Source organism: Montipora foliosa, chromosome 13 (assembly GCF_036669935.1).
Source record: "Montipora foliosa isolate CH-2021 chromosome 13, ASM3666993v2, whole genome shotgun sequence".
Classification (NCBI taxonomy): Eukaryota; Metazoa; Cnidaria; class Anthozoa; order Scleractinia; family Acroporidae; genus Montipora; species Montipora foliosa.
Genome location: NC_090881.1, coordinates 32,130,457 through 32,155,456, shown reverse-complemented (window position 1 = coordinate 32,155,456; position 25,000 = coordinate 32,130,457). Strand labels below are relative to the sequence as shown.

General features: G+C 39.0%; 2 protein-coding genes and 1 long non-coding RNA gene across 4 annotated transcripts in view; 2 read left to right on the top strand and 1 right to left on the bottom strand.

Annotated features, from left to right (window-relative positions):
- Positions 1-10,073, top strand: part of LOC137983237 (dnaJ homolog subfamily C member 3-like) — a 12,882-nt gene extending 2,809 nt beyond the window's left edge. Inside the window, exons 5-16 of the mRNA XM_068830432.1 lie at positions 528-566; positions 1,947-2,051; positions 2,536-2,624; positions 4,171-4,263; positions 5,399-5,459; positions 5,700-5,758; positions 5,892-5,997; positions 6,369-6,489; positions 6,693-6,742; positions 7,958-8,040; positions 8,447-8,592; positions 9,086-10,073. Coding sequence (XP_068686533.1) covers positions 528-566; positions 1,947-2,051; positions 2,536-2,624; positions 4,171-4,263; positions 5,399-5,459; positions 5,700-5,758; positions 5,892-5,997; positions 6,369-6,489; positions 6,693-6,742; positions 7,958-8,040; positions 8,447-8,592; positions 9,086-9,216 — 1,083 coding nt within the window. The 3' untranslated portion in view covers positions 9,217-10,073. The remainder of the gene's footprint in view (positions 1-527; positions 567-1,946; positions 2,052-2,535; positions 2,625-4,170; positions 4,264-5,398; positions 5,460-5,699; positions 5,759-5,891; positions 5,998-6,368; positions 6,490-6,692; positions 6,743-7,957; positions 8,041-8,446; positions 8,593-9,085) is intronic.
- A 3,630-nt stretch (positions 10,074-13,703) lies between these two features.
- LOC137983149 (uncharacterized) lies at positions 13,704-19,686 on the top strand. Its single transcript, XR_011118909.1, has 4 exons — positions 13,704-13,911; positions 15,250-15,321; positions 16,498-16,575; positions 19,579-19,686. It is a non-coding gene; the product is annotated as an uncharacterized lncRNA (long non-coding RNA).
- LOC137983147 (uncharacterized) overlaps positions 18,047-25,000 on the bottom strand; it is a 45,051-nt gene continuing 38,097 nt past the window's right edge. For both annotated transcript variants that reach the window (XM_068830325.1, XM_068830326.1), the window contains one exon: positions 18,047-18,888. In XM_068830325.1, coding sequence (XP_068686426.1) covers positions 18,761-18,888 — 128 coding nt within the window. In that variant the 3' untranslated portion in view covers positions 18,047-18,760. The remainder of the gene's footprint in view (positions 18,889-25,000) is intronic.

Below are 25,000 nucleotides of genomic sequence, written 5' to 3'. Positions count from 1 at the left end.
AGTACTGTGAATTTTCTCCCCCAGCTAGAGAGTCGGATGTAAAAGTGACAGTCTTCATTGTATTGTTATAAAATTAATATTGAAAGAAACGTTTAATTGAAATTGTCCAGAAAAGTGTGAGGATTATTTCTCCCTTTTGTCTTTTAACATAATAATTCATTAATATTCTTCTAAAGACATTTGATGTTGTCCCTTAATTAGCAGCATATTTTAGATGAATAATAAATTAATGAACTGTTTGAGTGAGGTCTTGAGCTGCTTTTGAAAACCTTAATCCTAGCTTTTGCCAATGTACGCCATCATCAGGGAATATGAAAATTTTACAGCACAGTGCTGTGCTGTAATGTTTACCTCTTCCCTGATGATGCCGTAGATCAGCGAAAGCTAGGATTAAAGTTTTTAAAAGATATTATCATCCTATTGCTATCTTCAATTCCAGTATAAAGAAAAGTTATTATTATAGTATTGTATTGTAATGCCTCACTTGAACACTTTATTCAAAATTATTCTTCTTCTTAACTTTGCAGTTACGTAAAAGTCCTGATAATGCTGAGGCACTCCAACAGGTAAATCCATTGAACTGTTTTTATTAATAATTATTATTTTAAATATACTGGTACATGCCTCAATGGAATTTGATCGTCTGGGTGAAGGTAGTCCTGAAAAGGACTTTTGGTAGTGACTGATGTTTGTATAACCTGAGTGGATGTCATCTTCAGAGTTAAATGACACTGGACATTCAAAAGAATGTAGTGATGCTCTGGTCTGTGTTGTGATTGGTAGGGAGAAAAGTAATGTGATTGGTTGTCGAAAAGTCAGTCACTGCCAACATTCATTCTCAGGACTACTTTCTCCCAGACTGTGAAATTCCATTGAGGTACGTAACTCCTGGACTCAAGCCATCGTCTATGGTACTGGTACAGTTTGCAAGGTATCATCCTATTTTTCCATAACCTGTTTAAATTCTGGCTGAACTCAGAGTAAAAGAAAAGTGCGTTGCTTTAATAATCATTGCCAAATATGGTTAGACTCAGGATTGTTTTAAGGTAAGGAAAAGATATCACCTCAAATTCCTATTTATAAGCTTTGTGAAAAAAAAGGGAACAATAAGATAGGCTCTTTTGCGCTGCTATATTCTTGTTCTTCTTCCTCATAAGCTCACCTCTTCTTCACATATGTCCAGGTTTGACCCTATTTAGATGCATGCGGATTTCAATAAGCGTCACAAAGTGTCCCCTTGCTCTTCCCGCCAACTTCAACATCACTCATGTCTCAGAAATTACAGACAATTAAGAGCAAAAAGTGTCCCCCAAATGCTGCTCTTTAAGCAAAGATTAAGTGCTGCATTTACCCAAAGCTAAAAATAACGGTAACCATTACGCATACCTTATTGTTGAAAATAGGTAGCAAATGCTTAGACTTGAAGGGACACTTCGTGTGAGGTCCCATGATTTATGAGTCAAATGGGCAATGAGTCATGATTCATGAGTCAATGAGACTCACAGTCAATATAGCAACAGATGTTACAGATAAATTATAAGACTTGTCAAACACCTGCTAAATTGCTATTTTAACCCATTGACACCTCAAACGCATAGGATGCCCCATCTTGAGGACTAAAATCATCTGGCGTTAGACAGAGTAAAATCTGTTAAGTCTCACTCCATGGTCAATGAGTTAAGCATATCTTTATCCTTGTTGCTTCAAAATGCCAGACATACTGTTTTAAATCATTACGCCACATAATCCTATTCTGGAATAGGGTCGATCAAATGCACCCATTGTTAAATAATGAGCTATAATATTATTACAAAGGCATCAATGTCTGTCCTTTTATTTGTACTAGCACATGTTCGTCTGGCCTGCATTAACCCCATGACCTATTGCGTAATTCTCAAATGCGCAATCCAGCAACTGAGCGAACCTTCTGGTGGTTGTTCTTTCAGTTAAGTGTAATTGAGCCTATCAGAAGAGATGTGTTAGATGCCAGAAATGCAATGAACATGGGTGATTATTCTTCTGCAGTAGAACTACTAGGGAAAGCAATAGAGGTAACTTTTTTGTTTTATCTTGATGAGTTGCCACTTTCATTAGAACAAATATATGTTGGTGGGAAACTACATTGATCCGCAGAACAATTTATCAAAAAATGGCTTATGGATCTTGAAAATGTAAAATACTACAATGTGCCTCTGATAAAGAAATGAAAAATTTCATTTAATGAAAAGTATGTATGAACTTAGTGAACTTAATACTTTTGGCCATCACCCATGCAGATTTCACATGATCATCCAAGAGCCGTGGTAAAAAATGATTGAGTTGTGATGTTTTGTCTTTATATACCGGTACAATGAATATAAACTTGCAGAAAAAGAAAATATTATTGTTACAAGACATTTTTAATACGTTTCTGTAAAATTAAAATAATCCGGTTTCCTTAGTTATGACAAAAGAACTGCCACCTTTTTACAAATAAAAACTTTATGCAGCTAGAACACTTAATTTTACATAGGTGAATTTTATAATTTCTTATAGGTTGCTCCATGGGATCCTGATCTTAGAATGTTGCGAGCAGATTGTCATAAACAAATGGGGGATATCGTTGCTGCGATTTCTGATATCAAGTAAGCCATCATTCCCTCAAGGACTAATAATAATAATAATAATAATAATAATAATAATAAATTATTATTATTATTATTATTATTATTATTATTATTATTATGATTATCATTATTATTATTTAGTGCCTATATATTCTAGAACTAACGGTTGGTTTCGAATCTAACCTTAAAAACAATGCAGTACGCAAAAAAGAAAAATACATGAACGGGGTCAAAGACAAGAGAAGTAACTACAGATGTGTTACATTTGTAAACCTTTCCATGAGCTCCCTTGGTGTTCTCTCCAACGAATGCTCTACGTTCTTAGACATGATGAATGACATTGGCATTGACAAAACGCAACAACACTATATAATCAAAAAAATTCTAGCCATTAGAGCAACATATTTTATATTCTGTCGTAGAAATAAGACTTGGGATAGCCCAGACTTAATAAAACTGTAATATATATATATATATATACATTTTTTTTTCTATTCATTTGTAAATACAGTATACAAGTATATCACTCAGTTTCAAGTAGCCAGTTGTTAATTCCCCATACGTAGAGAGATTTACAACTGTATTCGAAGACAAATAAAGTTAAATAAAGTTTCCATTATTATTATTATTTTAAGGTATCACTTTACATCAAAATAGAATTGATTAAATTGAAAATATTTTTAGTACGAAAGGGGAAAACTTGAGTGCAAGAAAAGAAACGTCACATGAATGTATTTTTTTGGGATAATGTTTGATATTTTACTACAACTTTAAAAGGACCTCAGCAAGGTTAAAAGGTAATTTTCTTTCACATTGCCAAATTATATTGGAAAGCATAATCCAACTGTTTGTAAGAAGTTCGGGAGATTACTGCATGCCATCTTGTGGGGGTGGCTCGTAACTACCAAACCATTGCTATGGACCTCTTCAAAAAGTCATTTCTTGAGTCCCTCTAACTCTACAGTTATCCTTTTTTGCCAAGTGTGCTCATTTAACATTTCTTTGTCTGGTTTGACTCACAACCATTGGTAAATCGCCTGACCAAACAGAAAATGCCTAAAAACACAATATTATTGTCTAACGCAACAGTATAAGAACATTGTAACATAAAATCTGTAGCATGGATTTAAAAAAAATATTTCTCAAAAAAATTATGATGTCATAAGGCTCTTGTTTAATACACTTTCAAAATATCAGTTCCATTTTTTGTCCAAATAGAAATTTCATACTTCAGTTTAAGAAAAATGATGGGATGGTTCCCATCAACTGGTGAAAAACCACCTCTTCCTTTCATTTCCTGGAAGTTTTTACTTGTTTTTCAATGAAATGCATGGCAGGGGACTGGGACTAGTTACGCATGCTCCTTCTGATTCAAGTGATGTTAGATTTCCATGGAAAAAGTTATCTCCATGCAACCTTTTCAAAGGGCTCTTGACTAAAAAGCTTCCTTAGCAACCATTGTCTTTCTGTAAATTATTAATAGCCCCCTTCCCCCACTCCCCCCCCCCCTCCCTAATTATTAATACAAGTCTTTTATTCTCTTGATGCTCATTATTTTTTTTAGACCTACAACAAAATTAGTAAGTGATAACACAGGAGCATATCTTCAGCTTAGCGAACTCCATTATGATATGGGCGAATTAGAAGATGCCTTGAGGTTTGTGATTTTGATATTTCCCAACCTTTGTACATGTAATTTGATCTTGTGTTCCCCTTTTTTATGGACTTTTCGCACAAAATTTCAAAGACATAGACGTGGATTTTTTCATGCAATATTTCAGAGTGCAACAAAACAAAATTAATATTGCCATCTGGCTTTTATGTATCGTATAGTAAGAGATAGATTAAACTGAAACTATTCATTTGCAACATTGTTTTCCTTCTAACAGACTGCTTGTTAAGCTTGTCCATTAAGAGTGTAGCATGCCCATGTAGTTGTGTATTAGTGAGTGTGAATGACTAGGTTAACAAAATTGTGCAAACTTGCATCAAGGGGAAACTGTCAATTTGAATATGGGAATTTTGATTGGCTAACTTTTGAAACAAAATGCCACAAGGATAAAGACATATGGGTAGCCTACACTTTTTTTTTCAAAGGAATTTTAGCCAATTTCCCTTAAAATTCACACTTTTTTATGTTACAAATATCTTGTTCAATAGCCAGTTCAATTCCGTAGTCTGATGTCCAAAGTCCACATAGAATAGTTTTTCACATTTAAAACTGTTGGTAAAGGCGTTGACTCCAATCGAAACCCGTAAACAGATGCTTTACAAGTTTCTACCATGGTAGTTCAAAATATTTCTCACTCTTTAAACAATACTGGGAAAAATTAGCCCGGTAAGATGTGTTACCGAGTCATACTATTACCGGATATTGTATTGCATGCAACAAAAACACGAAAACTTGTTTCCGGTCACACACACAATTCTTGATCACCATTTCCTTGTTAATCTGTCGCGTAGTCATCTGTGGTTTAGTGGTCATCACGATTGTCTCTAATTTAAGAGGAGAACATGGGTTTTGTCAATGAGCCAAAAAATTCTTACGTATGCGCAGCTAAATTGCGACCCCCCCACCCCCCTTTCCCAAAAAAACGATACGCTGTTCTTAAATAAGAAGTGTCACAAGTAAAAGGAGTGTGAAAAAGAGGTGATGACTGAGAGTTATGCAGAGAGGGGTGGGAGAGTGAGGGGCTGTTGTCAAAGCTAGAGTAAGGTTATATTCCATCCATTACCCTCCAATAAAAAGGAACACATACAACTTGCATTCATGGTTTATGATTACTTCACAGGGAAATTCGAGAATGTCTTAAACTAGATCCAGAACACAAGGATTGCTATCCTTTCTATAAGGTAATTCCCGCTTTTCAATATGAAGAATTTCGTGGTTGTCATTGTGACTACAAGAGTAGCATTAATAATAACAATAATATTATTAATTTCTTCCCCATTATTAAATGGATCAGGATGACTGTGTTTAAAGTGATTTCTGGTTTCAAAAGTACAGAATAATATTTTTTACTTATTTCGAAGCTGTTTGACCTTTTGATTTGATGTATTGTAAAAAGTAAAACGTTTTGATGTTTCTTGTAGAAAATGAAAAAACTGAATAAACAAATGGGTTCTTCTCAAGACTTGATAAACCAGGGCGAGTAAGTATAACCCTAAAATTGTATGTTGTGATTTACTTTGTTTAGTAGATTTAATGTTATTTGAAAATTAATTTGCTGTTATTGTTTGTTTTTCCTCATCATTTTTGCGCCATCAACTCTTGTATTTTTGCAGTTACGAAGAAGCCTTATCTAAATTAAAACAAGCACTGAAAACAGAGTCCCAAGTGCCGTCACTTCTAAATAAAATAAGACGACAGATGTGTCACTGCTATCTCAAGGTAAATGTTTATTGTCTTTTTGGAAGCGATTCTAGAAACTTCAATTAAATCAGAAAAAGCAATGACGATGATGATGATGCTGGTGACGATGCTGGTGACGATGGCGGTGGTGGTGGTGATGGTGATAATAATAGTGATGATGACGGCATGGATGATAATGATGACGATGACGACGACAATATGATGTTAATGATAATAATGTTGAGGAAGCGGAGGAGGAAAATGTTGGTGATGATGATGATTATAACAAAAATAATGATGACGATGACAGTGATGATAACAACAAGCAGACATGAGCTCTAAAGTGAATCTTTGTCTGAAAGCCACCTTAGAGCGCAGCTGTTTCTCAACTTTTCCAATTGTTTTTTTAGCTTCAGAATCCCAATGATGCTATTAAACAGTGCAATGAAGCATTAAAACTTGATGAAAATGATGTTGATGCACTTTGCGACAAAGCTGAAGCACATATACTCAATGAAATGTATGATGAAGGCAAGTTACAATATTGTTTCTCACTCACAAAATATGTTATGTATGAGAGATTTGGAAATTTCTGTACATGGATGGGGAGTGTCTTTACCTTTCAGTGCACAAAACCAATCGCAATTCTCAAGTTTATGTACTTGTAATTAATCAAGAGTTGATAGTTTGAAAGATTTTATTTAGTTTGAGTGATTGCTTTGTCTTCTCTGCAGCTGTAAATGATTACCAGAGGGCAAAAAATATCAATGAACACTTACATAAGGTAGGCTGATCAACATCTCATTTCTGTATTTTCTCAAATACAGTGGTAGTACTGTGTGCAAATGGCCTCAAAGGAGCCTTAAGGAGCAAGCTTAAGGTTGGCACAGTCGGCTAGTGCGCGGCCTTGGTGCAAGAGATCCTGAGTTCAATACCTGGATCTCGCATCCTTGTTTCGACTTCTTTGCTTTCCTTGTAGCTAAGTAGCTTTAAATACCCATTAAACAGAGAACTGATGGAGACGGAGGAGTAAAATGAGCGCACCGTCGACCTCAGCCGGGTTTGTCAGTTGAATTACTGTTACGAGTTATCGACGTTAAATATGGTTACTTGACTCGACTCGAGACTCGAGACTCGAGACTCGAGACTCGACTCGAGACTCGACTCGAGACTCGACTCGACTCGACTCAAAAAGACCCAACATGGTTGACCCAGCATTGGGAAGATGCTGAATGGTGTTGGCGTTTTAGAGACCTCAGTGCCAAGTCAGCCACATTTTGCTGGAAAGAATTAGGGAGACATCAACATCAGGAAGTTCTGTCCCCACTCCTTTTAAAGAATGTGTTTAATAATAAGAGTAGTGAAAATGGGTTAACAGGAGTACGGGAACTGAGTGGAGGACAAACGACCTGAACCGGATGTTGGTCGTTTTCCCTGCAGGTCTATTCGCCTCCACATAAGTCGATTCGCCTTTGCTACAACTAGTTGCAAAATTAGTGGATACACTTCACCTTCTTGGGGCATTATTAACGTACCTATTATCTCTCACACTGCAACCTCCCCCCCCCCCCCCCCCCCCCCCTCCTTATCAATGTTGCTAGCAGTACAAAAAAATGGTGAAAACTGTCAACAAACAGTCAACATTGAAGTAGGGAGGGGGGAAGTGGGAAAGGGTTGAATTCTAGAAACGGCGGGTATTGAAAGCTAGAAAAGGTGTTTTTTTTAACGGGAGTGTCTCAACAATTTTGCAACTTGTTGTAGCTAATCGACTTCACTTGTTCAGGCGAATCAACCTCATTGTACGCAAAACCACAAATTACAGCTCAACCCACATGGAACACTGAATCCGGGAATCTAAACCAGGGAAGATAAGTGTTTTTGATGTGTGCTCCAACCTTGTTGCACAATCAGAGCAAAAGGCACCCGACTTGTAGCATTCAACGATGTTTAGTCCTTTGCGCTCAGCGTTTGAGATGACTAACGTTTTATCTCATTATAGGTCCAGGAAGGACTCGAAAGAGCTCTGAAACTACAAAAACAGTCAAAGAAACGCGACTATTATAAAATATTAGGACTGAAAAGGTAATACCTTTTTTCATGGACGTTTTTCCATGTTTGATCTAGTTTGAGTGGTTAGAGTGGTTTTCAATTGAGTGTCGAAAGTAATTAGATAATTATTTTGGTCTATGATTACTTCACTCAGTGATTGGTTCAAAGTTCTTGCGCCACTTTTTCAACCAATCAGAAGTGAAACCAAAACCAATTGTAGCTCGCGCGTGCACATTTTCCCGCGCTTTGTGTCGGCTACGTGTAATTACTTCGAGTTTTGATTGGTTTACTGGATTGTGTCTGTCCTTTTTGATTGGCCAAAGTAATTTCTTTGGTTTTGGTTTTACGTCACTCATTTGAAAACCGCTCTATCTATATGTACCAATTATAATAATAACAATAATTACAAGCTGACCAGATACTTGGTTTTCTTCTTCAGGACAGCCACAAAGAAAGAAATATTGAAATCCTATAGAAAGCTTGCCGTGCAATGGCATCCTGATCAATATAAAGGAGAAGATAAGAAAAAAGCCGAGAAAATGTTTATTGATATCGCTGCAGCCAAGGAAGTGCTATCGGACCCTGGTTAGTATTAACTACTTAATAACCGAGAGTGAGGTCGTTACAGCAGAATCTTAAACTGAGGCCTTGCCGTATTGACCGAGCGATAGCGAGGTCAATACAGATAGGCGTTGGGCAGTACGGGAGAATAATGCCTTAGAGCGTAGCTGCTCTTAGCCATTTAGAACGCGCTTTCTATCAGTTAGAAACACCAGCCATGTAATAGACCTTATTCATAAATGGCGGTCACATTTATAATTCTTTTGTCCACGTGCAAATTAGCCTACCAAGCCTCAGTTTTTCTTTTCAATTCACTGTATGGTATCGAGGCTTAGTAGGCTAATTTGCACTTCGGCAAAGGAATTATAAGTTGACCGCCATTTATGAATAAGGTCTATAAATCCGGCTGGGTAAGGGTGGGGGGATAGAGGTGAGTTGCCTTTTCGCGTGCTTGGCTTGGAAAAATTAAATGAAATTAAAGTTTTTTTTCATTTTGGTGTATTTTTTTATCACACAGAAAAACGCCAAAAATATGATAATGGCGAGGATCCTCTCGACCCTGAAGCTCAGCAAGGTGGAGGCAATCCATGGCAACAGGGCGGATTTCCATTCGGAGAAGGATTTCAATTTAAATTTCACTTTAATTGAGACTTAATTATGATAGTTTATATTTCTTATTGAAATGAACACTCTTAGTTCCTGACAAACAGTGGGAATTCGAACTTGGTTTGGTTTGGCATCACAACGCCCAGTGATTGGCTAAAAAATCTCGTCCCATTTTTTAACCAATAAAATTCCACCAAAATTAATTTATTGCTCGTTTCAAAGAAATTTCCCTTCGTGATTGGTTCATTTGATCGCCAGTCTCTCTGTTATCAGTGGCCAAAGTAACTGTGTTAGCGTTTGGCTTTGGTTCACGACACGCAGGTAATAGCTGCTCAATGCCAAACTTGTTAGCATCAACTGAGTTGATAAAAGTAACTTTGTCACCGTGGAAGGATTCTGGACGCCGACGTTTCGAGCGTTCGACCTTCGCAATTCGTTTTGTCCGAAGTCTAACACCGGACACGTCAGTTTTGTTACCCTTTGGCTCACAAGAGTGATTAGCGTGTAACTTCTCACAATTTCAAATACTGGCAAGTAGACACTTATTGAGAATGACGACTTAGTTTACCCTACCAGTTTTGTGTTCTTCAGGCACCCAACCAATGCAGCACTCATAAGAAACTAACCCCAGTAGCCACTGAAATTACAGACTTCTGATAGAGTTCTAGCGTTTACAATGGGTGTATCTTTGAACAAACTAAATTCGACCTTTCTTGGCGGAGTCCATAGGTTTTCATCCAATGTTGGGTGGTCTTGTCATTTTGCTGCCGGGACAGAAGGCATCGAAGCCGACAAGGCCATGTTTTGGTCTTAACTCTATGGTATTGGGCGTGTATTTATAGCTGTAAAAATCCATGTCATTTTCTGGTATTTTAGAATAAAATTATACAACAATATTATCTGTTGTTTTTTACTGTTATCTTGCCTCGGTTTGGCTTCTAGGTATCGTTACGTTAAGAACGCAGCGTCTCTGTGCATCATTTTAGGACACCATCGAGTATACGTTGAAGCGGACAGTTGTTATTGTTCGTGTAAACGCCGACCAAGCAAATCGCTGCCCTGGGAACGTTTGTTTAGTTCTCGATACGTTTTCTGATTAGAAGACGACTGCTCAGGGCAAACGATCTTACGCCAACTTGTGTTATCTAAGGATGTCAGTAAAGCGAAGAGTATCCAACAGCTCGTTCTCTCTCTCCTTGTTTTTTTTTTTTGCGTCAAACGGAAGGCATTGATTTGCAAATGCGTTTTCCACTTAGTTAGTGCTGAGTCCCTTTGCATTCTTTGGGATTCTTGGAAGGCAGTGTGATCGAGTGGTTAGGGTCGTCGAAGATCTCAGGATCTAGTTCCTCCCATATTTTAGCTAGGGTTGTTGTGCACCCTTGTTTCTCTCGTCTGCTCAGCTAGGTAAGCTGTAGACTTCAATAAAGTGATGTATATCATCACCATCATCATCGGCGTCTTCTTCCTCCTCATCACTATCATCCTTGTTAAAGAACGCAAACGAACTCCAACCATAGCGCCAACGTCTTTTACGTTATTTTCAACTTTAATTAATTTCTCCGGCCTCTGAAGTATTTGGTTATTACACCTGGCCTCAAAAAGTGTCGCCCTGTCGCACTTGTATCTCGATGGTCTTGCATGCGGTTGTCATCGTCTTCGGTTACTTTAACGTCTTTCAGTTCCCTCAGTTTTACTTTGATTCGTGTTCCTGTAGGTTTAAATTCTCGAGAAACGTGATATTGTCAGAGGGACTGGAAAGAAAGGAGTCTCAGTCGGCAAAAGTGACCACGTGACCACGATTTTCCCGCCATTTCCCATGTTCGCCAGTCGCCATCGCCGTTTCCACGTGAAAGTAGTTTCTCGTTTTAGTTCACGTACATGAGATTTTCTTCCTTCTCTTCTTATAGATAAAAAGGTACTTTGTTGAAGACAAAATGCACCAAACCTTTTCCCGGTAAGTTATTCAAGGCCAAATGAAGCGATTCATGTTTAAAATCCTTCAAATCTCGCGATTTTCTTGAGCACGCACCTGCTTGAAATCAGGTGGCCACGCAAGACCGCTTTATTAAAACTCTCAAAATTACTCAATACCATTTCCTAGCTTTTTCTTTTGTAAAGCGCCTTTTGCTAATCTATAGGCCATTTCCGAGTTCATGTCTGCCTCCTCTTCAAGGCGAGGCTAAGAGCAAAGTTTTTGTGATGCTAATTAGTTCTACTTTAACATATGAATGAAAACTAATTTGCATAACAAAAACTTCGCACTTAGACTCACTTTGAAGGCGGAAGGCAGACATGAACTCGGAAATGGTCTTTTCTGTTTTGTTGATACCAGACACAAGACTAACTGAGTTTTAGGTGAGGTAACTCGCGTTAAACTAAAATGACAAGGTTCACGCTATTTTACTTTTGCCATTTCTCGTAAACTTGATGTTTACTATGTTGAATAAAAGCGACTTCAACTTTCGAGGCAAGGTGTGCGTCAGGTGGAAGTAAACAAGCACGGTTTTATTTCAGTGCAACGCGAAACGCACCCTGCCAACAGAGCCTATGTTAAGTTTTAGAGAGGTTCTGTTCGCAGGGTGCGCGAAGCGTGAACCAGGATACCAGGAAAGCCACCAGCGTTCAGAAAGACCTAGAGTCCTGGATCGATCCTTCAGAGTCACATGACACTCATTCAAAGTGTCCTTTGACTCTGCAACTGACGAAGGTATGTTTTGCAAACGTTTGTCTCTCCATTGTAATCACAATTAAAAATAGAGAAGGAAACATTTTTTTGTTGTGATTTGCATCAAGGAAAAAAACTTTTTTTATGTATCTTTTTGTGGTAGGCGCGGTGGCCTCATGGTTAGTGTGCTCGACTCCGGAGCGGGTGGTTCGGGTTCAGGGCCCTGGCCGGGGACATTGTGTTGTGTTCTTGGGCAAGGCACTTTACTCTCACGGTGCCTCTCTCCACCCAGGTGTAAATGGGTACCGGCGAATCTAATGCTGGTGGTATCCCTGTGATGGACTAGCATCCCGTCCAGGGGGAAGTAAAAATACTCCTAGTCACTTCATGCTACGGAAACCGGGGATAGGCTCCGGCGTGTTGGGCCACTGGCTCGTAAGCAGACTTTACTTATGTATCTTTTTGTGCGTTTTGTTCTTGGTTGTGTGTCTGCTTTGTGGAATAAGGTGGTTTGAATTTCTTCAGTATTGTTTCACAGATATCTGCTGAGAATTATCAATTTATGTCAGTCTCGTTTTTCTTTTTGAGTACAAGACAGCCAACGTAGAAACAGAATTGTCTGCAATGACGTTTTCAAGTCGAAAAGGGAGTGGAAAGTGACAGAAATCAAGTGAGGCCTTACGCTATTGTAGACGTGATGGATAACGGATTAAGAACCTTCGCTGATCAACAGCATCAGAAACTTATTTGTGTGCTCCCCCAAGGACAGACAAGGACAGAGAAAAATCTCTGAGCTGGGTGGGTGAGTGAGTGATGCTGTTGATCAGCGAAGGTTCTTAATCCATCATCCATCTTGATTTCTGCCATGTACATATAAACCCGCTACTGGGGTGTCTGGAAAACCCGAATAGCGAATAGCGAATAGTCGCGAATAGCGAACAGCGAATAGTCGCGAATAGCTAATAGTACGAACAGTGCGAATAGTGACGAATAGTGGCGAATAGTGACGAATCGTCGCGAATAGTGACGAATAGTCTTCAATAGTCACCGCCTTATGCTGAACAATCTCGTAATCAAAGCAAATAATATGCTCACCTGTCGTCGAAAGAGAGTTTCGTGCATGCTTTTACAAACACTCTAAAGAAGAACAAACGTCAAAATGCAAAAATATAAATCACTTTCATTAATATATCAAGCTCATGATCAGCTCCTCGCACAGTGGCGCCCGAACATAAATTTCATCATCCTCATCTGTGCTGTCCGATCCGGCGAGACACGTTCTGTAAAAAGGAATAAAATCAAAATGTGAGGCAAGTGGTTTGTGATTAAAGAGACAAACGAGCTACTCTGATAACTGTTGCGTTAATTAATTATACAAATAAGCAACAGGATTTCAGTGCATTTATTACCTTTTGTTCTCAGGGCTCAAGCTGTCCTTCGCCGACACCGACACATCTCTGCTTTTTTAGCGGGAAAATCCCATCCAACGTTGCTACGCGGTTGACCAGGAAGTACTGGGTACCAAATTTTCGTCATTTCGTCACAATCCTCCCCCCCACTCCACCCTAATTTGCCACTATTTGTTACTATTCGTCACTATTCGTGGCTAGTCGTCACTATTCGCGACTATTCGCCACTATTCGTACTATTCGTGACTATTCGCTGTTCGGTATTCGCGACTGTTCGCTATTCGCTATTCGGGTTTTCCAGACACCCCCCGCTACTGAGGACAACTTTTCTTCGAAGTTCCCGAGTGAACTACATTAACTATGCATACAATTATAGAATGGTCTTTCTCACTGAGGAACTGATCCTTCTCTTTTTTAGTAACGGCCTTTTAAAATTTCCCGTGATCTTTTCTTGTTTCTAGGTTGGCTTAACTTCTGATCAGTCCTTTAAAGATAAAAGTCACTCATTTTACTAGCGTTGTGGATTGCCTAAAGACATTTTCCCTCAGCTTCGGACGAATCTTAAACAGGCGATTTCCTTCCTTCTGGGTTCATTCCGGTACAACTATGAATACACGAAGCGTCAAGGCGACTGGGCAAAATGAAGCTCTTATTTCCTCGTAGGTACGCAAGTAATTTTCATTTTATTTAATGTGGTAACGGTTGTTAGGTTTACATACTCTGCGAGCAGTCTCCTTCGATCTTCCCAGGTAAGTCGGGAAGAGGATGGAGGACTCGACTTCCTTCGAGTTGCCGCTCATCCAAAGACAAGGAAGATCGAAGGAGACTCTGCTCGTAGGGTAAGGTTTACGAGAGGCTGCAATCTTTTATGCAGTTGGAAAACACTGTTCACCGGCAGGTATTTTTTGCAGGTTGCAGGTTGAAATTTCATTATAACAGGAAAACCGCTGGCACTAAAAAGAAAGGTAAAGCGATAGACTGTTACATGAACAGCTAACCTTAGGCCTAAGAACTTTTCTTTAGGCCTAATTAGGCCTAAGGTTAGCTATTCATGTAACAGTCACGGCAAGTCTATCGCTTTACCTTTCTTTTTAGTGCCAGCGGTTTTCCAGTTATAATGAAATTTCAACCTGCAACCTGCAAAAAATACCTGCTGCTGTTCACTGTACATCCTCACTATATATGACAAATAAACAACTGCTATTTTTAATGCGATTTCGAAAGTTAGAATGACCAGCATCATAGTTAGGAGACCAAACTTACCAGTTGTACCAAGTTTGATGTTAACCAAGCCTTAACATGAATTCAGATGATCAATGGACATTTAGACGGTTATTCGTTGGCTTAATTACAATTAAATGTGGTCATTACGTCACGCGTGCGCACAACCGTTTCAGCTGGTTCAATGGCAACCATAGACAGTTCGGCTTCCTTAGGCCTTATCAACAGAGCATGGCGGCGACGGCGATGACGTAACGTGAAAACCTGATCAACAGGTTTCTGCGTCATTATAGTTTTCATCAAAAAACTAACTTGGACGCATTTCTTAACTGATTGTGACCAGGGACCAGTACCTCCAACCCTTTGTGTGTTTGCCAGAGTTAATCGAAAATCCCGACTGTTTGTTTTCGTTTCGTGAAAAACTATAATGAGGCAGAATCCTGTTGTGAGCCATGATTTAAAGCGCTCTTCACATTAATTTTCTATCCAGACCATTCCATTCTCCATGCCATTTCTTACTTTTTTTTCGGGATCATTTGCGGTCCTGGTATCATTTGCGATTCTGGGATCATTTGCGATCTTGGAATCATTTGGGGACCCATACAGTGCTAACGCTCTAAGCCGCCATGTTGATTTGAAGATTTGGCATAAAAATAGCGTTTAATTCCTAGAAGACTGAATGGCTTATCCAACATGGTTGTCTTTTGCTTGTTCTTCCATAGCAGAAGTGGGATTTGAATCCCCTAAAACGATTGTTTCACAATGTTCGGTTCATTTCAGGAATCATTTACCTACGGGATGAGATGAACTAAAGCTCGTATGGGAGCAACTGCGGCGCCTTATATCATACTGGTAAGAAATACAGCCTTTTGCAATAGACCAATTCGGCTAACTCAATGTTGTACCCAATTCAAATCTCTCGGGGTCAAGATTCTTTGTGTGTTGAATTTGCACGACAATGAAGCATTCACATTTAAATGCCGGATATGGAAATACTTGGAACAAAACGTTTTATTCCCAAAAGATTTGAATTGGGTAGAACATTGAGTTAGCCGAATTGGTCTATTGAATCGAATGCTCCCCTTACCAAGCTTTTATCCCACCCCATTGTTCGCCTGTTGTGTTGTTTTATTCTCGGTTTTCACATGACGTCACGGCAACCATGTTTGTGCCCCTAAACAAAAAAACGGCGGTCATGTTGGAGCCCCGACCAAATCCTGCGGGAATTTAATTTTATTATTATGCAAAAGTTTCCTCTTGTTTTCGTTGAAAAAAACATGGCTGTTGATCATGTGTGTGAAAACCAACAATTGAAATTAGCCGGTTGTGTCGTTGTTGTAAGGGCAGAGTCCATTGTAGTTTCATTTGTGATGTCACACCGGGATTGGTATATAATGCTTTTTTCTGGAGGTTCAAATGCTACCGTTTGAGCAGTCAGGCATAGTTGCTTTACAAACACATATACGTGCTAATTAAGTATCCAATACATTGTAAATTTATTCTTTGATCGCACGTGACGTCACAGCGTCCATGTTTGTGGAAAGAACAATACCGAAAAAGTCTGTTGGGAATTTCACTCTATTATTATGCAAAACGTGAGCTGCAGTTCACTATTGTTTTGGTACCAACATGGCCGTCTTATCACATGAGTGCAATCAAAGAATTAAGATGCAAGTCATTTTCAAAACACAGAAAGTTAGGTAAATTTCGGTTGAAAACTAAAGGGGATTGGAAAAACTTCAATTTGACTTATTTGCTGTTATATTTGAGTAAACAAACCCTTAATCGTTGCTTAGATGAATGCAATGTTTTTGATTTAAAAAAAAAGCAATGTTTTAACAATGGAATGTCATGTCAAATACAATGGAGTGTAACAATGGGATGGCTTTTATGAACAAAGATAATATACAAGAACGTAACAATGGGATGGCTTGTAAAACACTGCTGCGTTTATAACCTGTTCGCATATTCTGTTGTAGCAACACTGCAAATTTAACAAACATCTTTATTATTATTATGTGTTTACAGATGCTGCGGTCGCAGGAAAGCAAGGTTTTTAAGGCTCTGCTAGCCGAACACGCCGCGTTCAGTTCTGGAAATGCAGAGGTACAAACTGTTAAATGCTTTTAAATGTAGTCAGCCGAAACAAACTAGTGAATAACGCGGACGTGGCCGCAATCGACCAAACTAACGCCAGGAAAGCTTGTAAAATATAGAAAAAGTCCATTTTTCTTTGTAATTTGTTAGGTAGAAAAATGTAACGAATCAAATTGCTGGATTTAGATCACGTGACCAAAATCAACCAATTAGAAAGCGGCATTTTGCATAAAGATTAGCAGAATGTCAAAAGAGAAGGTTTAAGCAGAAAGACGATAATTATCGAGACCCGAAATTTTAACCAATCAGCTTGCCGTATTTCGGTCACGTGACCAATATTGACCAATCAGAGCACTAGAATTCTTTGCTCGACTAGCTGATCCGTTATCAGTTGAAAAAGCGAAAATCTAGCGTTCTGATTGGTCAATTTTGGTCACGTGACCTGGTAAAAAAAAATTACAAAATTAAAAAAAAAAATTTTTTCGTTTAGTCGTCGACTCTCTTGTTCTCGCACTTTTTCCCCCTTGCTATAGCTGTCTTTCCTGTGTTCCCCTTTATCGCATACTCCTGCCCATCAACACTTCACGCCTCAACCCATCATTACCCTCGTTTATTTCCCCTCAATGTAACCACTTACCTTTCTCGTCGTTTGTCTGTCTACGTGTCTAATTACCTATCTATTTACTACTTCCCGCTCAATCTTACCCCTTCGAAGACCTCGTCTTGTCTCAACCCGGACTCGAACCTGCGACCTCTCGCACCGTAGTCTGATACACTTCCAACTGTGCTAACCAGACAACACTGATAAACCTTTGCAAAATTCTTCTATTTAACTATTAAGTAATTTTTTTATCCTCCGCTGTTTTGTTTGAAAAACTAGAAAACAGCTGCGTGACCGAATCTTTTTTGATCTAAAAGCAATAAATTTTATTACGAGCATTAGTTATGAATCAAAATCGAAATAAATCTTTTCACGCGATTGCTTTGAATAATCGTCAAGAAGATGAAGCTTTGTGAGGGGGCCTGGTGCACACTATTAGCCTCGTCGTGAAGAGGAGACTTTGAGCAGAGGCCTGGTGCATAGTCTAGGCCTCGTTATGAAGCAAAGCCTGTGAGCGGAGACCTGGTTCATCGTGTTTCCATACACGAGATCTCAAAACGATCATTGCACAATCTTTGAACTGATCAAGTTCCTAGTTATAGAGCGTTTTCACTCACGTGACCAGTAGCCATGTTGGATTACTGAAACAAAAGAAAGTATTTGCATAAAAATGGAGATCAATTCCCGGAGGATTAGTTTGGTACACCATCATGGCTTCCATGTCTTTGTTTTGGCACACCAACATGGCCGCCATGACGTCATGTGAAAACGCTCCATTGGAACAATGTTATGTTGTTGTGTTATCGCGGCAGAAAGGATTGCTGAGGAGTGCAAAGCTTCTGACAGACCAAACGTTTATTGAACAGCGAAGATATCGTCAGTCATTTTGCTGAAAGAAAAACTGAATTGATTCTCGCACTTATCTCTTACAGACACCTGAAAAATTCAAGTGACTTCAAGGGGATTCGAACCCGTGCCCTGCAGGGGTCATGGGTTCGATTTCCATTTTCACGTGTCCAGATAAGTTTGCCGAGAGAATCACTTCAGTTTATCTTTCATCTATAACCCGTGCTTCAAATGATATACATTTCTTTCAGTCATTTTATTCTTTTATTAATAGTGTAGCCACTGGAAAAGTTATATTAAAGCTCACACAACTTTCAAAATACAACTTACTTTACATCTTGTATACAAAATCTTATTGTACCTTAAAATTCCAAGAGGTAAACCTTTACAAGAAAACACCAGGGCCCGGTTGTTCGAAAGCCGATTAACTTAATGCAGGATTACCGTAAACTTTTGCTTATTCAGCGTTAAACAGCATTTGGGAGTAGAGAAATAAACTCTCGTTTGGTTCATTTTAAATCTGGATTAGCGTTAATCGGCTTTTGAATAACCGGGTCAAGTCTCTTCACTTTGAATTTTACGAGAATATGTCTTGTTCCTGTAAAATGCGTAACGTTACTGACGTAGTTAGAGAGACCTACAAATTTGACACTCGAAAACATTCTAATGGTCAACGTTTACACGAAAAAGTCAACTACTTTATTCCAAACTAATGCAGTTATTGGATGGAGAACGATTGCCACACTTTCAGTCATCGCCTATGCTGTCCAAGTCGGAAAAGTCATCGGCCGTGAAAGCCTCTACGCGTGTGGCTTGGGGGTGAGGTCTTTTAAACTCCATCCTAGGACTTTGTCGACCTGAAGGTTGAATCGTCCCTGAAGAAAAGGAATAAGGCACCGAAAAGAGATTAATACAATATATTTAAATAACTGTAAAATGAGTTATTTTAAGGTTACACCACATCGTCTGTGTTCAGTCCTTTGATCCAACTAGTCCAATAAGAAATGTGGCGAATAAATTCCAACCAGAATTCCAAATACATGACGACGTAGAGATTAAAAGTGGGAGTTGAAATATCTTGTTTTACTGAGATTTAAGCTCTCAATCAACCGGGATTTTCTGCAAGCGACGTTAAAAATCTACAAGTGAAGATTACTTTAGTCCGGAGGGTATATTACAATAATCAGTTACGGCAAAGGCAACAAACCAATCAGAATGGGCTATTTTGGGGTTGACAACACCCTCGGTTTCAAACCGAGAGAAGTGTGCGTGACGAAGGAAAATGTACAAAAAGTCATTACAAGTTTGTTTCCCGAAATCAACATTAAAACAAAATGGCTTTCCACTCTCGGTTGAACACCATAAGCACACTACAACAAGTGTGGCCACTTAACTAATCAGATGATACACTTTCATTCGCTTGCAAACACTTTTTAATCAGATGGCAAGAAAAGCCAATTTCAGCTTACGATTTCATAAGATACGAAAAGTAAATAGTGGTCACACTTTTTGGCAATATATGATAGTTTGCTAATCTAATACTATTTCTTTCTGTTTTCATACAGGGCTAAAAGGCGTGGAAGCGGTAAAAATGTCGGATTTCAAATTAAATATCATCTCACCTAGGGACTGCTGTGCCCCGGCTCCTTGGCCTCGGCCTCGATCTGAAGTCCTAACGAAATAAGAGCAAGCACGCAAGTTCTTTTCTGGTATGCGAACAAAATTATATGGTTTGGGCCATATTCAAACCTACTTTTAGTTAAAATGGTAGGAGGAAAAAGATGAAAGAGCTTTCCTGAGCTTTGTCAAGCCCTTTTTTCAGGTCAAATTCTATTTTATGTAGCAAACAACTAGCGCTAAGAGAGATCATTTCCCCATTTTTCATTGGTTGGTTTTTAATTTATATATATGAAAACGAAGACCGTGTGTTGAATGGCTGAGAAAAAGCAGAAAGCTGTTCTAAATATAGACAGTATGAGAAAGCAATAACCCGTAGGAGAAATATTGAGCTGTACGGTTTAAGTCATGTTCCACTTCATTTTTTCCAGTTCCTCGAGCAAGTTTAAAAATGAAATAAAAATACCACACACAAAAACACTGAAAGTCATCTTGTTTTGAACGGTGGTGGCGTTGACGGATGGGAAGGGAGAGGCCGTTGCTTGTTACATGCGGCTCGCATTATATTTCCTTAAAAGTGCATACCGTGGGCGCGGTGAATGCTCGTCGATCGAGGAAATGGAGAAGTCGCTCTCTATCTCATCATCCATCTGCAAAATTCAAACAGAATACGTTAGCATGAGAAAAATCAGTTGAACGAAAAAATGGCGCATACTCCGTACTTGATTTGAGGACCGCTGGGCCGTAGTTCGCTGCGACTGACTTTGCTCGTTTCCATTCCCCTGAAAGTGAAGAGAAACTCCACCCGCTGGTTTCTTCAATGAAGACCCGAGGCTCAAACTCCGTTCCAGCGTTTCCGTTAATTCACGCACCTGGGAAATATAACAGAACTGTAAGTTAGATTTCCAACAACTGGCAGCTATAGACCTCTGTTTAGAGCATCCTTCGAAGTTAAGACAAACAATCAGAAAAAAAGAAGGGCTTTGGTTGGCAGGAATAAATCTATCATTACTATTCTGGGACACGGAAAAAATCATTTCTTGTGGAGGCAGTGTGGACCAGTGGTTAGGGCGCTTGCCTTGAGATCCGGAGATCCCGGGTTCAAGACCCGCTCTGACCACTCGTTGAATTTGATCCTGGCAGCCAACTGGTTTGCCTCCAGCCAGCTGGGATTCTTAACAGTTGGTGTTGTTCTGTTCTGTCGTTTTGTTGTGTTTCATTGGCCCTGAAAAGCCCCTATGGGGAGAGGTCAATTAAGTATGTATTGCATTGTATGTAAATGCTCCCCACGCTGTAAGCAGTATTGACTCACCTTTTCGCCTCGTGGAGCTGCTTTGGGAATAGTTGGCACTGCAGCAAGCTGGAAGAAAGACGGTTCTTTAAGCAAGTGTCTGGTTGATAGCAACCTTTACATAGGAATGACGTAGTTCAAAGAAATTCAACCTTCAGACCAAATGTGTTTGATCAGAACTCAAAACTCGGACACAAAATGTGGATGGTCAAAAAAAGATAATAACACCCCACCCTTTACCACGACACGATAACATCAGGGTAGGGTCGTACCTCTTGTTGAACACTGTATTTCATTGGCTTATAGTGTCGTACTTCCTATCGTTTTCTGTGCTAAATCCTTTATCTTTTTTCGTTCAATTGTTCTTTTGGTCAAGGTGAGGTCGTGTCGTGAGGTACGACACGACCCTAAAATCAGGCAGGCCACGGACTTTCTAACTCAGTAAAATAACCGAGAAATGTTTATGCAAATCGAAACTTGGCGAAAATTAGCGAAAAGGGTCTTAAAAGGGTTTTTAGCCGAGCGGCCATGATGGTGTCCAAGGCTAATTCTCCGGAAAATGAACTATTCTTAAGGAGGCTCAAACCAGTTTTAACGCTTTCAACAAACTGTACTATTTGGAAGGAATGAATCTACCAAACATTTTCACTTAATTGTAACGTTATGATGCCATATGAAACACCAATAGATGCTTAACAATGTGACGTAACGGGTTACCATGACAACAAATGAGCCATCTAAAAACAACCAATATTTTGTCTTTAAAACGCATATATCTCAAAAAACGAACTCGGTGGCCCCCTTTTTTCATCGCTGGAGGGGGATTAGCACGCAAGGATAAAACTTTCTGCAAAGTTTAAAACGATCCTCTGAAGCAGATTCATAGCCACCTTCTCAACTGAAAAAATTTAAGATGGCTCTGAATCCGCTCCAGAGAATTTTTTAAACTTTGGAGAGAATTTTATCTTAGGCTGCTAATCACTTTTTAGCATTAAAAACTTGGGGTCACCGGGTTCGTTTTTGAGATATAAGCACTTAAACACAATATATAGGGCATTTTTAGATGGTTCTTTTGTTGTCAAGGTACTTCATTACATCACATTAATATGTGCATCTTGTTTAGCAATTATTGGTGTTTCATGTCATAAGGTGCCATAGAGCGGTTTTCAATTGAGTGTCGAAAGTAATTAGCGAATTGCTTTGGTTTTGCATTACTTCACTCAGTGATTGGTTCAAAGTTCTCGCGCCACTTTTTCAACTAAAACCATAACCAATCGTGGCTCCTGCATGCACATTTTCCCGCGCTTTATGTCGGCTACTTGTGATCACTTCGAATTTTGATTGGTTTACTGGATTTTCTCCATCGTTTTTGATTGGCCAAAGTAATTACTTTGGTTTTGGTTTTACGACACTCGATTGAAACTCACTCTAACATTGCTATTAAGTGAAACAATATTGTAGAGTTAATCTTTCTAATAACACATTCCCTCCAAATTGTTGAAACCGGGTTGAGCCACCTTAAATTCAAACATTTTCTCTTTTCTTTCCGTTAAGAAATATGGTGAGTGAACATGCTCTATATATACTGTTGCTTCTGATACGTAACAAAGTCATCTATAAAAGTTTCATGGGAATGTGAGCCATTAGACCATTTCGCTAATAGTACGTTTCAAGTGAATCCTGAGTCGTTCCAGTCCTTTGTTGGGGCAAACAGACAAAATGAACCGCTTCACTAACCGTTAGCTTCCACAAAGGACTGGAAACGACCCAGGATTCACAGGGAACTCACTATCAGCGAAATAGTCGATTGAAAAGAGAATACAAGAGACCGAAGTTAATCGCAAAAAAACACATGTAAAGGAAAGTAATTGCAGGAAAAACGAGTAAACAACGTCGAATTGATTTTTTTTCCTCCTTGGCAGCCATGAAGCTAAGACTTTTTTTTTCCTCTTCAATTTCTGAGTCGGAGTCAAAATTTTGTTGCGAGGGAATATGAACCGCAACTTTGTGAGTTGGTTGTGGATCGGGCTTCGAATCTTCCCTGTGAAAGAACAAAGAACAACAGGAATGACCATATTGAAAGGCGGCAAAAATTCGAGGATAACTCAAAGGGCCCTACAATCCAAGGTCACAGTGCAATTTTTAAATGTTTGGATGTGGCCATATATTTCTCCCGAATCGAATTCTACCACGCATTGAAAATAGCCTATTGGTTATCTTCTTCCGGTTGGGATTTTTAGCATGATGTTGCTTTTAATTTGTTATCTTCATTTCTTTCGTAATGAAGTTAAGTACAGTTTAACTGAATTAACAACTAGGACCGACTGCAGTCAAGTGTTGTCAGTGGTTTGTTATATTAGCGCATACATTGGATTCCTCGTGCTTTGGGTTGTAGAGCTTATTCATCGGTGTGGCGGAAAGGAGCATTTTGCGTGCAGCGTTCAGCGGTTTTTATCTTCCCTTTCCTCCCCCCACTCTCCCCCTCTACTTTCCACTGTTTATGAGTGTGACCTGTCTTCTCGGGGGGTTGGGGGGGAGGGTTGGCCGGTGGGGGCTCATGGCTGGTTTGCCAGGTTTTGCAAGCCATCAGTGCAGTCTCCATCTTGGAGGTGGCTGCCAATATTGGAAGCTCCAGTATGTCAGTCACCCAGCCTCCACTTAGCGACGCAGTTGTTAACTGTTGTAAAAGCGCATTTGATTTGAGAATATTAGCATTAAAAAAATACACTGTGTAAAATGGCACACCGGTCATTACTCAGAGACGATGTCTACAACGGTTTGCTAAAAAAGATTCAGACGTTTGATGGGGAATATTTTAAAATCATTTTCCTCATCCAGAGTGTGTTATCACAACTCAAGGGTAACAGGGTCCGCATTACAATTGGGTAAATGAGAACGATAAAAACTGTTTTAGAAAAAACGGGGAAAAAGATGTAAACGTTTTTTAATTAAGGTTTACCAAACAAGAAATAGCAACGAACACTAAAATAGCACTATTTTATTATACTCTACTCCCATAATACATCTTGTTTACCCACCAAAATTTTGCATAATCATTTGTTTGGCATTGCTCCTGAGACATGAAGATGTCCCAATTTTTCAAGCAGGGCAAATAAAGTACAATGCTTGCTTTTAAGACGCTAAATTACTAACCTTGGACACACCTCTTTCAGGTTTCGTCTTGGGCAATTTGTCATCAACCTTGTCTTACACTCCAAAGTGCAAAGCTACGACACCTTTTTATTTTTCAATGAAATTCAGTGACGTCATTGTGCTTCGCCCTCACGCGAACCATTTAAGTGGAAAAAAATTAGTAGTGTAGTGTAAGTTAAGTTACGGACCTCGACCTCTGTGAATAAAAGCCGATATATATTTTTCTTCCAAGAAAACGTATTCGAGTTTACTAGCTGTTTCTTAAACTTGCGTAATTGCGCTGAATGGAAATTTGCTATAGAAGATGTAACCCGAGAGGAAGAAGTTTAAAGTAAGTAAGGTTAATTTCACAAATTTTTTGGTCACCTGTCCAGCATAGAATAATAACGCCACCACGAGGTCATGTTATTGATCGTTGGCATTTTACAAAAGAACTAACTGTTTCCCGCAAGTTTATGTAATGAGGTAAGAAAGTACATTCTAAATTAACTGTTTCCCGCTTTCAAGTAATATGTAATGAGGTAATGAAAGTACATTCTAGTGTTTATTAAAAAAGACGGGTCTGAAATTTAGCCTTTAAAATTTCAAATGTCATCAGTACATTATCAAGACAACTACAGTAGCTCGCACAAAGAAGAGAAAAACTATTTTTCCTGAAAAAAGTCCTGTGAGAATTGAAGTCGCTTCGAAAAGAACGCTAAAGTGAATTGTGAAGCGAGGAACTGACTAAAATATTGTGCTATTTCACCTTAACAGACAAAATAGAAGCTGTGTTTAAATTAATATTTGTTGATGACTTCCTCTCCAGCTGCAAGGAGAATGTTTTGTTGTGTTTAACCCACACTTGTCTTAAAAAACGTTGCCTAACTTCATGTCAAAACGAAAGTGCATCAATAAATTTTAACACATAATTTGCCTTATAATTG